The 15,308-nt window shown below is 50.5% G+C and overlaps 2 protein-coding genes across 4 annotated transcripts; both read left to right on the top strand.

Moving 5' to 3' along the window:
* Nucleotides 1-829: 829 nt before the first annotated feature.
* SDR39U1 (short chain dehydrogenase/reductase family 39U member 1) lies at nucleotides 830-7,928 on the top strand. 2 transcript variants are annotated; one of them, XM_048315855.1, is made up of 6 exons: nucleotides 830-887; nucleotides 1,160-1,266; nucleotides 1,605-1,683; nucleotides 2,265-2,386; nucleotides 3,441-3,584; nucleotides 3,803-7,928. In XM_048315855.1, the coding sequence occupies exons 1-6, from the start codon at nucleotides 832-834 to the stop codon at nucleotides 4,216-4,218; spliced, it is 924 nt and encodes a 307-aa protein (XP_048171812.1). In that variant the 5' UTR covers nucleotides 830-831; the 3' UTR covers nucleotides 4,219-7,928. The 2 variants fall into 2 exon arrangements, with proteins under 2 accessions (XP_048171812.1, XP_048171821.1); XM_048315864.1 differs by having other exon boundaries at nucleotides 1,601-1,683.
* LOC125331615 (olfactory receptor 4D2-like) lies at nucleotides 3,497-15,100 on the top strand. 2 transcript variants are annotated; one of them, XR_007206147.1, is made up of 3 exons: nucleotides 3,497-3,584; nucleotides 12,522-13,620; nucleotides 14,887-15,100. XR_007206147.1 is itself a non-coding variant. In XM_048315844.1 (2 exons), exon 2 carries the CDS (start codon nucleotides 12,531-12,533, stop codon nucleotides 13,518-13,520), a length of 990 nt encoding a protein of 329 aa, XP_048171801.1. In that variant the 5' UTR covers nucleotides 3,497-3,584; nucleotides 12,522-12,530; the 3' UTR covers nucleotides 13,521-15,100. The 2 variants fall into 2 exon arrangements, 1 of the variants encoding a protein (XP_048171801.1); XM_048315844.1 differs by having other exon boundaries at nucleotides 12,522-15,100.
* The last annotated feature ends 208 nt before the right edge of the window (nucleotides 15,101-15,308 follow it).

Genomic DNA, 15,308 nt, shown 5'->3' with positions numbered 1-15,308 from the left:
CCGTTCCCCGGGCCCTGCCGAGCACCGCTCCGGGCCGTTCCCCGTTCCCCAGCCCCGTTCCCCGGGCCCTGCCGAGCACCGCTCCGGGCCGTTCCCCGTTCCCCAGCCCCGTTCCCCGGGCCCTGCCGAGCACCGCTCCGGGCCGTTCCCCGTTCCCCAGCCCCGTTCCCCGGGCCCTGCCGAGCACCGCTCCGGGCCGTTCCCCGTTCCCCAGCCCCGTTCCCCGGGCCCTGCCGAGCACCGCTCCGGGCCGTTCCCCGTTCCCCAGCCCCGCACCCCGGGCCCTGCCGAGCACCGCTCCGGGCCGTTCCCCGTTCTCCAGCCCCGTTCCCCGGGCCCTGCCGAGCACCGCTCCGGGCCGTTCCCCGTTCCCCAGCCCCGTTCCCCGGGCCCTGCCGAGCACCGCTCCGGGCCGTTCCCCGTTCCCCAGCCCCGCTCCCCGGGCCCTGCCGAGCACCGCTCCGGGCCGTTCCCCGTTCCCCAGCCCCGTTCCCCGGGCCCTGCCGAGCACCGCTCCGGGCCGTTCCCCGTTCCCCAGCCCCGTTCCCCGGGCCCTGCCGAGCACCGCTCCGGGCCGTTCCCCGTTCCCCAGCCCCGTTCCCCGGGCCCTGCCGAGCACCGCTCCGGGCCGTTCCCCGTTCCCCAGCCCCGTTCCCCGGGCCCTGCCGAGCACCGCTCCGGGCCGTTCCCCGTTCCCCAGCCCCGTTCCCCGGGCCCTGCCGAGCACCGCTCCGGGCCGTTCCCCGTTCCCCAGCCCCGTTCCCCGGGCCCTGCCGAGCACCGCTCCGGGCCGCGCTGGCCCGTAAAGCGCCTCCCCCCGCTGGGGGGCGCATGCGCGGCGGGCGCTGCTCGGCGCATGCGCAGCTCCGCAATGCGGGTGGTGGTGGGTGAGTGCGGGGCCCTGGGGGCAGCGGGGCCCTGAGGGCAGCGGGGCCCCGAGGGCAGCGGAGTTTCGGGAAGGGGTAGGTGCGATTGCGGGTGCTGCCCGCTGGGTTGGGGCCAGGCCCCCTCTTCTCCCGGGTATGGGAAGCTGGACGTGGTGCGTGGGCCAGGGCCCGGCGGCGCTGCCGGCGCTGCGCTCCCAGCCACGGTTCGCCTCTGCGGCCGGGGAGCGGTGGCCCAGGGACACAGCGGTGACTGCCTGTCTGTCTCTCACCAGGTGGTGGGACAGGCTTCGTGGGCCGAGCCCTGACCCAGCTGCTGCGGAGCCGAGGGCACCAAGTGACCTACGTGTCCCGACAAGGGGGCACGGATCGGATCAGCTGGGTATGAGATGGGAGCGGTCACAAGAAGGGGAACGCGACAGGGCTGAGAAACAAGCCTGCGCACCCTGGCTTTCCATGGCGTAGAAGGACTCTGCCAAGGGAAGTCTGGCTCCTGTGGATGTATTTTTGGGCTGCTGGGTGCTCCATGGGTCACAGTCATTGGAATGGGTGCTGCTGTAGCTCCAAGGAGCAAAACCTTCTCCATTCGTGCTTGTGCCCCAGAAATGTCAGGAAGAAGCTGGCTGGAGTTCCTAGGAGCCTGCCCTGCTTTTTTGTAGGGAAGGCTTGAGTAGAGGGGAGGCTTGATGTGTGATGTCTCTGTTACTCCTGCCTAGGAAGAGTTGTCCCGCTCCGGACTGCCCCCGTGCGATGCTGTGGTCAACTTGGCTGGTGAAAATGTCCTCAACCCTTTCCGCAGGTAACTTGATCTTCCATAGTGCTGCTGGGACAAGGTGAAGGCAACACTGTCCTGTGTTGTCAGAGGAGGTGGAAAGGGAGGAAACAACGTCATCAGGAAGCTCTTGAGTTAACTGACTGTTGACATTTGCATCCTCAAGTACCCAGAACATTTCTGTGGGCCTGGTAGGTTCTGAGAGACCTTTGGAAGAAAGGTTCCCTTCTGGATCTACAGCTGGAGGCCAGAAAAATTAGTCCCACATTTTCAAAAGGACATTGGGTGCCTGTATTTGATAATGCAAAATCAGAACCAAAGTTTGACTTCTAGGAGGAACACCAGCTTTGGTGTCTAGCTCCTTTGCTGACTTTGTCCTAAGGCAGTCCAACCCCCACAATCTTTTAAGGGAAGTGAAGAGCCACCATCTTCCAAAGCTCCCCTGCATTTATGTTGTAAATGACACGTCCTCCCTTTGCTCTGGGGTGGGGGAAGTTCTTGTGAGCTCTGCTGTGCCTGTGAGTGGGTGTTGCCGGGATCCCCCTTGGTGGTAGTGTTTCCTGGGGTGTCCTTGTGAGGTGCATAATCCATGGTTCTCCCTTTTCCAGATGGGGTGATGCCTTCTCCAGGGAAGTCATCAGCAGCCGGGTGGAGACCACGAAGACCTTGGCCAAAGCCATTGCTGCTGCTGAACAGGCACCCCGTGCTTGGGTCCTGGTCACTGGCGTAGGTATTGGTTGGGCCTGGCCAAGACATCCCTCATGCTGACCTGGAGAGGTTTTACCTGCAGACAGAAACACAGTTCCATGGGAGCACATGTCTTGCCTTGAAATGTCAGCTTCATTGCCATCAATGTCACTGTGTTTAGGCAAGCCATGATAAGCTTTTTAGTACTGCTGGAGAGGAATTTGGGTCTGTATGCTTTGTCTTGGTGTCATTAGGACAGAAGTTTTTTTGTGTTTCCCAGTGAAAGCCTTAAGGCATTCTGTAGAACCAATTTGTCTGAGTAAGGCCTCAGCTGAAGCTCTCTCCATTGTCTCCAACTTTGCATTTCTGCTTGCTGCAGTCTTCAAAGCTGCCGTGGTTTATGCTCTGTGATGCCCAGTATTAAAGCAGGCACCTTCCAGCCACTTCAGTGTGATGCTTGCAGGCCTGTTTGGGTTTTGGGGCTGCCTGAGTGTTAGTGCATCCTACTGAACCCATAGAGTGCACTGGTAGTTCAAAAACTTGTCAGCATTGCCATCAGAGACCCTGTGCTGTTCATATGAGGATGTCCCTGGTGGAGTGCTCAAGCTCATAGAATCCCAGAATGGTTTGGGTTGGAAGGAGCCTTTAAGACCATCCAGTTTCACCCCTGCCATGGGCAGGGACACCTTCCACTGTCCCAGGTTGCTCCAAGCCCTGTCCAACCTGGCCTGGGACACTTCCAGGGATGGGACAGCCACAGCTTCTCTGGACAACCTGTGCCAGAGCCTCACCACCCTCACAGGGTAGATTTTCTTCCTAATAGCCAGTCTAAACTTACTTTCAATTTGAAGCAATTCCTCCTTGTCCTGGAACTCCAGGCCCTTGTAAATAGTCTCTCTGCAGATTCCTTGTAAGCTCCCTTCAGATACTGGAAGGTTGCAATTAGGTCTCTTTTCCAGGCTGAGCAATCCCAGTTCTCTCAGCCTTTCCTCACAGGAGTTCTGGGCTCCTGGAGGCAGAGAAGATGGTCTGATGGGGAAGGGGGGGCTTGGTGGCATCATTCGACCCTTGACTCCCTTTTTGCTGTTACCCTGCAGGTTATTACCGCCCCAGCCCCACAGCTGAGTATACTGAAGACAGTCCAGGAGGGGATTTTGACTTCTTCTCACGCCTGGTGAGCTCGTGGGAGGCTGCAGCTCTCATCCCTGGGAGCCCAGCTCGTGGAGTTGTGGTGAGATCAGGTGAGATGGGGCATCATGCTTGTTAGGGGTGACTCTGCTTTACTGCTGGGGCGAGAGTGGGAAGAGGTGGGTAAAGGGCATCAGCTCTTCTGTCTCTCTTTGTTGGTGTCCTGTTCCAGTCCAGCCCTCTAAGGATTCTCCTGCTTATAGGTCTGGGTGTGGAAGGGGCTTTTGCCCTTTGGGCAGGGGCACCTTGTCTCACTCTCTTCTCCCCACAGGTGTAGTGCTGGGTCAGGATGGTGGTGCAATCTCTCAGATGCTCTTGCCTTTCCGTCTGGGACTTGGAGGCCCCTTGGGCTCTGGACTCCAGCCCTTCCCATGGATCCACATTTGGGACCTGTCTGGGATTGTGTGTCATGCCCTGGAGAAAGAGTCCGTGCGAGGCATCCTCAATGGTGTTGCCCCATCCTCCCCTGCCACCTCCAATGGCACCTTTGCTCAGGAGCTCGCTGCAGCCCTGGGGCGCCCGGCCCTGGTGCCAGTGCCTGCCTGGGCAGTGCGGGCTGTCTTTGGGGCAGAGCGGGCGGTCATGCTGCTGGAGGGACAGAGGGTGCTGCCAAAACGCACCCTGGAGAGTGGCTACCACTTCATCTTCCCCGACCTGGCTGGAGCTCTGAAGGACATTGTGGGTTAAGGCCTTCCCAGTTGGCCTGGGCTGGGCCCTGTTTTTGTGAGCTCATGGGATGTGCCTTCCCATGAAAGAGGGAAGCCCTGCCCCTTCACACTTCCCCATCCCCATCCAGAAAGGGTGAGCGATCTTTTCCCCATGTATCTCCCTGTGTGCATCCCAGTTTAGGAATCATCCTTCTTACTGCCATCTGAATCTCAACATTACCTGCATTTGGGGAAGGGCACAAGCCCCTCAAAGGATTGTGACTGTGGAATTGCCTGTCTTCCCTTTTGCATGGTGTGTGTGTGAACTGCTGGCAAAGCAGCTGGGGGTGTAATGTCTTCTCCCCTGAGAGACAGCTGGCATCAAGAAACAGGTTGTAATGCTGCTGTAATTCTTCCATGGTACTGGAAGTCACCCTTCCTGTTTTTCCCCATGATGACATAGGCAAAGCAGAGGAGCATAAGTCTCTTTCTCGGTCTCAGTGGTTGTGGGAGAAGGTCCATCTTTAGGGGAGTGCCAAGGGTGCTGAATACTGAGTGCTTGGAGACTCTGCCCTCTCTTTTCGTGTGGCTGGTACCAAGTTGATGTGTCAGTACCTTCAGCTGAGTCTAGTCCAAAGAATTACCCCCTGCCAGGGTTCCATATCCCTTATGCTGCGGCAGGGATGAACGAGAGCACTGCTTTGCCAGCCTGTAGGGAAAAGGGTGACAATCAGGCCGTGGCCCCTGGACTGCTTTGCCTTGGCTGAGTGCCCATTACATCTAAGCTTGTGCTGAGGAAAACTGGGTGGTACAGCACTGTGTGAGGCAGTGCCAGTCACTGCTTTAGTCTAAAGGAGCATTTCAGCCATTGCCATCATTGTGTTTACCTCAGATTGGGGTGGTTTTCTTTCATTAATCCCATGGGGTGGTACTTGTGTTCAGGGTGTTCCTCCTGACTGGGCACTGAGAATATCCAAGCTGCCTGGTCTGCCTTGGGAAGCAGTACCTCTTCCCTTGTAGAGAAGATGGCAATTTCATCATCTCGTAGTGGCAGGAAACGTATCCATATGCTTCCCTTGACCCACTTCCACATCCTAAAGTGGGTTGCAGGGTGTGAAGTCCACAGAGCAGTGAAGTTTATTATAGCAGTACTTCTGGAGAAATATTCATAGTGTGATGTAAGTTGGGGCTCGAAAATGCTGTTAAAAGTTACTTCAGGCAGATAAAGACCTGCTCTTGAAATAAGAAACCATCCAGAACAACAGCAGTCCACATATTTCTGGTTTATGACATGTTGTTAGAGTAGCTGAAGAATCAGTCTTGGTGAAGTCTAGATGCCCCACTCTTCTGCCTCTTTACTCAGTACATCCTGGAGACAGAATGGCAATCTGGTGGCTTTCCAGGCAGGAAAATTAGAATGGGACTGTAGATGGAACTGGAGATAGTCCTTGCAGTTAGTGTAAGCACAGCCAGGTGAAAGGGGACTTTGGGAATAGTCACAAAAGCAATATGGTTTGAGATACATGTGGGTTGCTTGGACTGTGTCTTCGCTGTCTGTTAGGTGCACCTTCCTTCCTCTTCCCATGTGCTTCACTTTCCTGTCTGTGAGAGTGGGCTGACCTACTCTGACATACAGAGCCAGTTCCTTGTGGGCCAGTACAGTGGGGACAATCAGCACTGCTGCTTTAGTTACTTCAGCTGGGTTTTTGGAGCCTCAGGCTTCAGAGCTTCCCCAGATGTTGTGGTCTGCAGCATCCTTCTGTCAGCCAGCCTGGTTAGCCAGCCCAGTTAGGTCATTTCTGTGCCTGTATGTACCTTGATGATTGCAATAGCTGTGGGTTGTGACTGGAAATGGAAACAAGTATAGCTGGAGAAGAACTGTCACCTTCAGCTCTTCTAAAAGGGGTGTTGTATCCCACAGAGGACTGCCACAAAGCAGAGTTCCCAAGCCTTGGACTCCCTGCCTGGATGTGTAACTCACTGGGGACTTCTGAAAAGTTGCTTCTGCATGGTGTTTGGCTTAAATACATCACAGGTTTAAATGAGCTTGTCATCTGAATCTGTATATGGGATCTGGAAGCACTGTCTTCTGAGTGCAGTTAAGCCTTTCCATCATGATAAATTCACACACACCCTGTGCCCCTTTCTCTGTAGTAGAGCCACAAAAGATGTGTGTTTGGGTGATAGCAGGCTGAAATCTAGATTGGATGTGTCTGGTTTTGATGGCCTTAAGGAAGCCCTGATCCTCAGGCTGCAAGACTTTGTGATCCTGAGTACAGGTGTTGTGTTACCCCAGTGCTGGCGTTCTGGTGCTCAGGGCTAGCAGAGTGTTTCTGCAGGCACACCTGAGCCAACTGCTGTGCCCCTCTGCCTCGGGGCAGGTGTCTCTGATGATTGTGTTAAGCCATGTGAAGAGCAGCTGCTGCCTTCAGCAGCTGTGGTCCAGGACCCTCCTGGGTGGCCACTGACACCCCAGCCTGGGGGCCCCATACCCAGGGTTTCTGTCCAAGCTGAGGACACAGCTGTTCCTTTCCTGTTTGCAGGGTCAGCCAGCCCTGATGCTGAGCTGCTGTGACACATAGACACATGGACAAGTGACACACAGATGACACTGACACAGCTGTTAGACAGCCCCAGCCAAGATGCTGCTGTCAGCAGCACCCCACCTAGGACACAGGTAACACACAAGCACCAAGCATGATGGGGCTGGCAGACACACGTGACACCCTCAGGGTTCGCAAGCACATGCACTCAGGAATCCTTTGAGCACTGGTGTGACCCCTCTGTCCACCCAGCACTCCAACATGGACCACTCCTGACCCATCCCACAGGTCCCCTACTTGCCAGCTGGTCCAGCTTGAAACACCAAAGATGCAGCACCCAGATGCTTATCCCAAAAAGCACACCACACTTGCAGGTACCAACGTGGATCCCTTGCCCTCCTGATAATCCTGCCCAGACCTGGAGTCTCCTACTTGCCAGCTGGTCTGAGTTTTTGCTGGTGGATACCCACATGCACACCTGGTTTGTGGGATGTACACACAGTTGCCTCCCCCAGAATCGGGCGCACATGCTGTGAGTGGCTGTCCTGCTCCAGCTGCTGGCATGGAGCCTCTCACTCCCCTTGCTTGTGCTTTCCCCCCAGCAATTGCTCTTGTGGACACAGGGTATTCCTGCCTCAGTGGCTGTAGGGTGAGTTCCCACTGGTGTCAGGAGCTGCTACCACAGGCTGGGTCTCTGCTGTCCCTGTGCCCCTCTCTGACTTCAGTAGCTGGCCCCAAATCTGCACATGCTGGCTACCCGCTAGCTGGCACTTGGTCCTTGCAGCATGCAGATGGGACCCTGTGAGGTTGCACAGGGAGAGTTACAGAAAGATTAAATAAGCCAGGACTGTGGTGGTCAGTGTAGAGCTCAGCCAGACCAGCAGTGCCTGGCCCAGGTTTACACCCAACCAGCCTCTTATAACCCTTTTCTGTCTAACCTCCTCTTGGCTGCTCCCTGTCCCTGCACAGTCCCTCAACGGCTGACATCCCACTGTCTTCATCCAACATCCTGGACACTCAGGTTTGCATCCTTATCAGCTGCAAAATCCTGGCTGCCTATGGGTTCTTAAAAGCTCATCAACTGGTGTGAGTGATGCCATTTGTTTCTGGTTATTTGCCTTGTTAATGCTAATTGGTCAGGTTTTATGACTGTCTCCCATTACTTCCCTACTGTAAAAATAAATGTTCTCAGCCTCACACATCCTTACCCCTTTGGGTGCCTGATCAGGTTTTTTCTCATCACAGCCTCCCCATCACTGTATGCCTTTTATGGCTCCTTTGACCAGATGTTCCCAAAAGAGCAGACATGCTCCTTCCATGTCCCCTGACAGTGCCCTGCTGCTGGGACTCTGGACAGAGGCTGCACCCTTCACTCCCCTGGGGCCCAAATGGGCCTCCTTTTGGGCTGTACTCAGAGTGGCAATGACCCCTCTGGGCATTGAAGGGGTTGTGTGTGTCAGCAAAGGCTGCAGTCACTCGTCCCCCATCAGAGGCAATAGGCAGGAACACACTGAGGCACCTCTGTAAGTATCAGTTTGTACAGGCAAGTCCAGTGTATGGCTGTGATAGCCACATCTCTCCAGGCACCAGGGCATGTGACATCTGTGACCAGGTTGATCCTGGAGTTTTGGTCTCGTTCTGGCAGAGCTGAGTGATCTGCACTGGTGCCTCGCTTTGGGGTTAGCTCTGGGCTGATTGCAAAGTTGCAACACAGTATTAAAGACAGCAAGGCTTAATTCTGAGTTTTTTGTACCTGTTGTAGTTCTGCACCATTTGTATTGTTAGTCTGCTTTACACATTCTTTCACAAATTGTTAAGACATTGTTTTCCTAATTAAAGTTGGTATTTCCCTTCCTAGTACCCCTTAATTTCCACTGAACCATGGTTCAGACTTGACTGGGACAATTTTCCAAGATTTTAGGGCATGTTGTGACTACCCTCTCCCTTCTCACAGCTTAAAAAATTGTAAATCTGAAGCTGAAATTCTGGGCAAGCATCTGTGTTTCTGTCTGTCTGGGACAGGTTCCTGGCTGTGCTGCTGGTTGAACCTGCCAAGGGGAAAGCAGCAGCCCCATCCCTCAGCCTGGGCAGAGACCCTGAGCCATCAGGTGTTTAGGCTGGGCTCACAGAATCTTTACAGGAGGGTCCTGGGCTGGGTCTGCAGGAGGTGACAGCTGCTCCTGACATCCCTTGGCAGTGGATTGTACCGATTACAGTCACTGTCAAGGCTGGTGGATCTCCTGGGAGAGCCCTTGGAAGAGGTGGGTCAGCGTCCATTTCTCTGGTTAGGTAACTGTGGCTTCTCTACCTGTTGGTGGGCATTTGTGCTCCTTTGTGTATGTGTAGACCAACTTTTTCCTGTATAACTAAAAAAATTCGCTTTGTAAGGGATCAGAGAAGTGTTTTGGAATAATCACTGCCCTGAAAGCTTTACTGATACGACAATCCTGTAGCAATGACTGAACTTTTATTTCAAAGCACAGTTGAACACAAGCTCCAGGGCAGCAAGTCTGTGGTTGGGAGAGTTATAATTTGCATTTTCTCGTCTTGTGAATGGGAGAAGTGACTACACTGCCATGAAAATTCCCATCTTAGTTCTGTTCCAATTATCACAAGGTTCCTGCATCTGCACGTGGTCCTGATCCACATGACATGAAGCACTACAAGAACTTTTTAATTAGCCCCATGGTGACAAAATCGAGTTTTGCTAATTATATTATTGTTATTCTTTTTTGAATGACCAGAAGTGCAAGGTGATTTGAGATTTTGCTTTCTTGAATCCCATCATTTCCCTTAACAAAGGCATCAGGAATCCTACAAGGGAAGGTTGTTGGAGTCTTCTGTTGGAGGTAGCTTTGCATCCCCTGCTCCTCTGAGTAGAGCTGTGCTGTATTATCTTGTAACTTGAGAATGGCATCTCGTAGCTTTTGTGAAGTTGGATCACAGAAACAGGAGTTTGCTGAAGGTATTTGCTCTTTCTGCCAAACATTCTGGAAGGACGAGGAATTCCACACGCTGCCAGTGACCAGTGATTATACTGTGAAAGAGAAGATGACCTGAAAACGCTTGCTTATCTCTTGTGATATATCTTACTTAAGAGAGTCATCTTGAGAGATACTCCCCATGTGTTGGGAGAGGTCTGAGAGAATGCAGGCTGTGCTGCACGAGTCCCAGCTGTCTCACAGCATTTCTGTATTTCAGTTTTTCGCTGGAGCTCGATCTTACTTTTATGTTAGGGAGATTACTGAGGCAAAAAAGAAAGGTTGGATTAGAGTTGAAAGCAAATTGCTTTTTCTCTCCCCCAAGCTTCTGTGAAAATACTATTTTTTATGGGAAATGAGAACAAACAGGATTATTATTAATAGTAATCATTATAATTAATAATTACTATTATTATTATAGTATTAACAGGATTGCTAGAAAACATGATTTCATACCGAAAGCAGCTTTCCTTTTTGGACCTGTGGAAAAAGTCTGCAATTTTCAGGCAGAAAATAGGATTAGGTGTATAAGGATTTAAAATGGAATTATTCACTGACACTAAGGAGCTAACTGTGATGGGGAAAAAAATTACAGAATCCCTGCAGAGTATTCACCAGAGGCAATGGAAATGTGCAGCAAGTTCTGGTTTCTACAGTTGTTGGAAATTCCATTTTGGGAATAGTTTAACAGTTTATAGGGGAAAATAAAACAGTTGTGGTTTATTCTGCATATGGCTTTTTCTTGTAAGAAATTAGATTTTTGTTTCAGCAGCCAAATAGAGGCAGCAACTTCTCATCAGGGAAATGGCTCAGTCATCTTGGGCTGTGGGTGCAGGTGAGCAGATGCCATCTTCTCTTAGAACTTCCTCACAGTGTCTCCAAATTCACTGGATATTACAACATTATTTTTCTAAAACTCGAAACACCGTGTCTGTGATTTTAACTCATGCCAGTTATCTGACTGAAAAGAAGTTTGAAAAAGGACTGTGATGCAGAGATCTTTGTAATAATCTAATGTAAGGGAAGGTCAGAACTTGGAAAGAAATTGGGGTTGAGCTGTCCATGGAGCCCAAGGAGGAGTAGCCTGACCACAGTGGTGTCACCTTTTAGGGGGAGCACATTCCCTCTCCAGACTTCTTGACTCTGATGGGAGCTGAGACAGCCACCTCCCTTGTCCTGACTTACTTTTTAGTGCACAGATCACCTGGCCCAATGTGGACTTACATGTCCAGCCAGTCCAAATGATGGGAGTGGAGGATTAAGGAAAGCAGGTCCTGTGTGGGTGACTCTTCTGTCTATATTCAGACACAGAACCCCTTCAGCTGCATGGATTAAGTCAGCTCAGCCTAACTTGCAAGCCCTTGCTTTAGGTGAGGTGCATTCCAGGCAGAGGTGCTGCTTTACAAGCTGAGGGGTGTGGCTGATGTTCTAGAGGGAAGGGATGCCATACAGGGGGACCTTAACAGGAGAGAAGTGGGCTGGGGCAAACCTCAGGAAGTTCCACTGGGCCTAGTACAGGGTCTTGCACATGGGTGAGGGCAATCCCAAGGCTGGGCAATGAATGGATTGAGAGTAGCCCTGCAGAGAAGGATTTGAGGGTGTTTGGTAGATGAGAAACTGGATTTATCCTGTCGATATCCTCTCACAGCCCAGAAAGCCAATCCTATCCTGGGCTGCATCAAAAGCAGCACGGCCAGCAAGTCAAGGGAGATAATTCCACCCATAAACTCCCCTCTCCTGAGACCCCACCTGGAGAATGGTGCTCAGCTCTGGGGCCCCAAGCATAAGAAACACATGGACCTGCACAAATGGACCATGGGCCTCCTGATCCAAGGAGGGCCACAGGTATGGTCAGGAGGCTGGAGCACCTCCCCTGTGAGAATAGGCTGAGAGAGCTGAGGTTATTTAGTGTATGGAGAGGTGAGAAAGCTCTGGGGAAACCTTCCAGCAGCCTTCCAATACCAGAAAGAGGCCTAAAAGAGAAATAGAGAGGGACTTCATGCAACGGCATGTAGTGATAGGAGTTGTGGAGGACAGCAAAATGGGGAAAGTAGGCAGTACACTGGATGGCAGGGCTGGTATTTGTAGGGACAGTTTGGTAAGTCTGACATGAGTAAATATGCCATCTGGCATCTGAGAAAGGACAAGCCTGTGCAATCAGCAGAGGCTAGTGGCCTGTCCAGGAAGCAGCTGTGTAGATAATGACCCTGGTAGGCAAACAGCTGAACAGGAGATGGGAATGTGTTCCTCTGTCAAAGAAGGTCACAGACAGCTTTGGCTCTGCTAGCAAAGGTCTGGCCAGCTCGTGCAGGGAAATGATCCCACCCCTCTATCAGTGCAGGACTGTGGCAAGACCACAGCGCTCCAGGACAAGAAAGACAGTGATACAGTCGACTGAATTCCTTGGAGGACCTCCAAATTAATCACTGGGCTGGATCACTGGATCTCAAGGAGAGGCTGAGAGAACTGGATATGTTCACCCTTATAGAAGAGAAGGCTAAGGGGAGACCTTATTTCTGTATATAACTAGCTGATGAGATGAGGGTACAGAGGAGATGGAGCCAGACGCTTCCTGGAGCAGTACAACAGTAAGATGAAAGGCAACAAACACTAACTGGAACATCCTAAGTTCTCTCTAAATGTAAGGGAGTTTGTTTGTTTGTTTTTCCTATAAGACTGGTCATACACTTGAACAGTCCAGAGTTTGTGGGACTTGATGACTTCCAGAAATCCCTCCCAACATTCTATGATTCTTTGTTTTAATAATTCTATAGTCCAACACACATTTATAGTCATCTTTATTGCTCTTGTTGGTGCAGGGATAAAGAATGGAATTAAAGAACATCACCACTACGGTGACAGAATTTGTCCTGTTGGGCCTGACACGGAATCACAAGCTGCAGTATTGTCTCTATGTGATCTTCTTTCTCATCTATGTAATTACCTGGCTAATGAACTTCACCATCATTGCCATGGTGGCTGTGGATCAGCAGCTCCACACACCCATGTACTTTCTCCTGGCCAACCTCGCTTTCCTTGACATCAGCGATTCCTCGGTCAACACTCCCAAACTGCTGTCAGGCCTCCTCACCCAGCGTACAACGATCTCATTCAGTGAGTGCTTCCTCCAGATGTTCTTCTTCCATTTCATTGCAGGTGCAATGTCTTTTTTACTCGTAGGGATGACGATTGATCGGTACGTGGCCATCTACGAGCCGCTGCGCTACCTGGCTATCATGAACTGGAACGTGTGCATAGGACTGGTGGCAGCTGCGTGGTTTGCTGGATTTCTTCATTCTGTTATACAAACTGGTTTTCTTCTTCAGCTACCATTCTGTGGCCCAAACGTACTGGACAATTTCTACTGTGATGTCCCTCAAGTCATCAAACTAGCCTGCACTGACACTCGCAGGGCTGAACTACAGATGGTGTTTAACAGTGGAGGGATCCTCATCACCCTGTTTGTAATCTTGATTATTTCTTACATTGTCATCTTGCTTAAGATAAGGATGTGCATCACAGAAGGGAAGCGAAAAGCCCTGTCTACCTGTGGGACACAGATAACTGTTGTGAGCTTAATATTCATCCCCTCCATCTTCACCTATGCTCAGCCTGATAAGAAACACCCTAGGGACAAGGTGGCCTCCATTGTTTATACTGTGGTCACTCCCATGCTAAACCCAATGATCTACACATTGAGAAACACTGAGATGAAAAAGGCCATCAGGAGAACACTGGGGAAAATATTTCTGTCAGGAGGCATACAGAAACCACATAGGATAGCAGATCAAAAGACATCAAATCTGGTGTTTCCATGACAAAACTGTGTTCACCACTGGTATCCCTGCTCCTTCAGTTAGCGAGCAACTTCCTAGATGTGAGATGGGGACAACATTCACCTCCCATCAGTTTAGGAAGGTCAGTCACATGTTTTCTCATCCTCCACGGAGTATGGTATAATGTTTAGGGCCTAATAAAAGTTGTTTGTAATAAATCACCTGCAAAGACATCACCACGACACACCCTGGATACTGACCATGCAAGGGGCCCTACCCACGCCCTTGTTCTCTCCTGTGGAAATCACAGCTGAGCCTTCCACTCCAGCACGTCTCACTTCTCTTTAGCAATCCAGTGTAGTTTCACCTCTAAGTTAGCACTGATGCCTTAAGGAACCTGGAATTAAAACAACACACTTTTGAGATGATATTAGTATAGGAGGTAATATAAAGGCTGGTCTTTATTGGAGGCCTCCAGGGGCAGACATGGAAAGTGTCCACAAAATGCCCACCCTCCCCCAGGGTGAATACAGTTTGAAAAGTTTAGCAAATCAGTATATTTGACAAAAATCACCAATTAGACACATAAGAGGTGAGGTAATTTCCCCCCCTGGGTTCAACCCTTTTCTAAGTCTTCCCCCCTCAGATGGGAACTAAGCTTTGTTTATAAAAATACGTCTCGAAGAGCTGGTCTCAACCTTGGTTCCTAGGGAGAACTAAGATAGGATAGGGGCCTTGGAATGTGTTTTGTCTTTCTGCCTATCAGGGCAGGGAAAAGTACTGGAAAAACTAGCTAGAATACAATAATAGGCTGCAGAGCTGCAAATATATGTGTAAAGAATACAGAGAATATGTGAAAGAAAAAAGGCAAAAATCAATTTGGCATCAGCATGATGGCATCTGCACATTACTTCATTAGTAACTTCACTGGCAATGTTGAGATAGAGAAAAAAGCATACTGAAAATGCTTTAGTGGGAGAAAATTCTCAGAGCTGTAAGGGTTATTTAGGTTTAGAGCAGTTTGAGTTTAATTCCCTTAGAGAGACAAGTGAGAAATGAAATCCCTCATGACGGTAGAAAGAAAAGAAACCCCCACAAAACATATAAACAACTGATGGGAAGAGAAAGTGATACGAGGAAGTAGAATTCAGAATAAGAAAAAGAAAAAAAAAAAGATAAAAGTAAGAAAGTAATAAAAGGAAACAAGAGGAAAACACCTCCTATTTGATGGTTTTGTCAAAGGTCAAAATTTCATGTCATGTCTTAAAATCAAAAAATTCCTTGACATTCTTTGTTTTCTCCATCTCTCCTTTCTTCCACGGGGAGCTGAAGGGCTCATTGTGCTGGCTGTATGTATAAACTGACTGATATTTAATTTCTCAGCTAACTGTGAATCCTTGCCCATCAGGCTGGAGGTCTGACTGCCCAAATGTCAGCTGTGCCCAGGCTGCCTCTGATGGAGCTGCTTCACTCACTCCCTGCTGGTAGAGGGTGAGCATTGTGTGCCAGAGACTGGAGAAGGGTTTGTCTCTTTGCATCCTTTAGATAACGCTTTCCTCACCTCATCAGAGTGTGTTGGTTGTTTCTGGCTCCAAGGGTGATAATTACAGAATTGTGGCATCAAGCTGTGGCTCTGGAGTGCTAACTCAGGTGCCATGGGGTCCTAGTAAAAGCTGTAAGGTGCACGAATTTATTTATAATTATTTATTGTATTTATTATTTATTGTAACTTATCTTATTTCTGAACCATGTGACCTCTAGGAGCCATCATCTAGAATTCTCCAGATCACTTTTAATATAAATTCAACAATTCAAGAAATCTAGCTTCTT

The sequence above is a fragment of the Corvus hawaiiensis genome, chromosome 1 (genome assembly GCF_020740725.1).
Source record: "Corvus hawaiiensis isolate bCorHaw1 chromosome 1, bCorHaw1.pri.cur, whole genome shotgun sequence".
NCBI classification, from domain to species: domain Eukaryota; kingdom Metazoa; phylum Chordata; class Aves; order Passeriformes; family Corvidae; genus Corvus; species Corvus hawaiiensis.
This window is presented reverse-complemented; position numbering and strand designations above follow the sequence as displayed.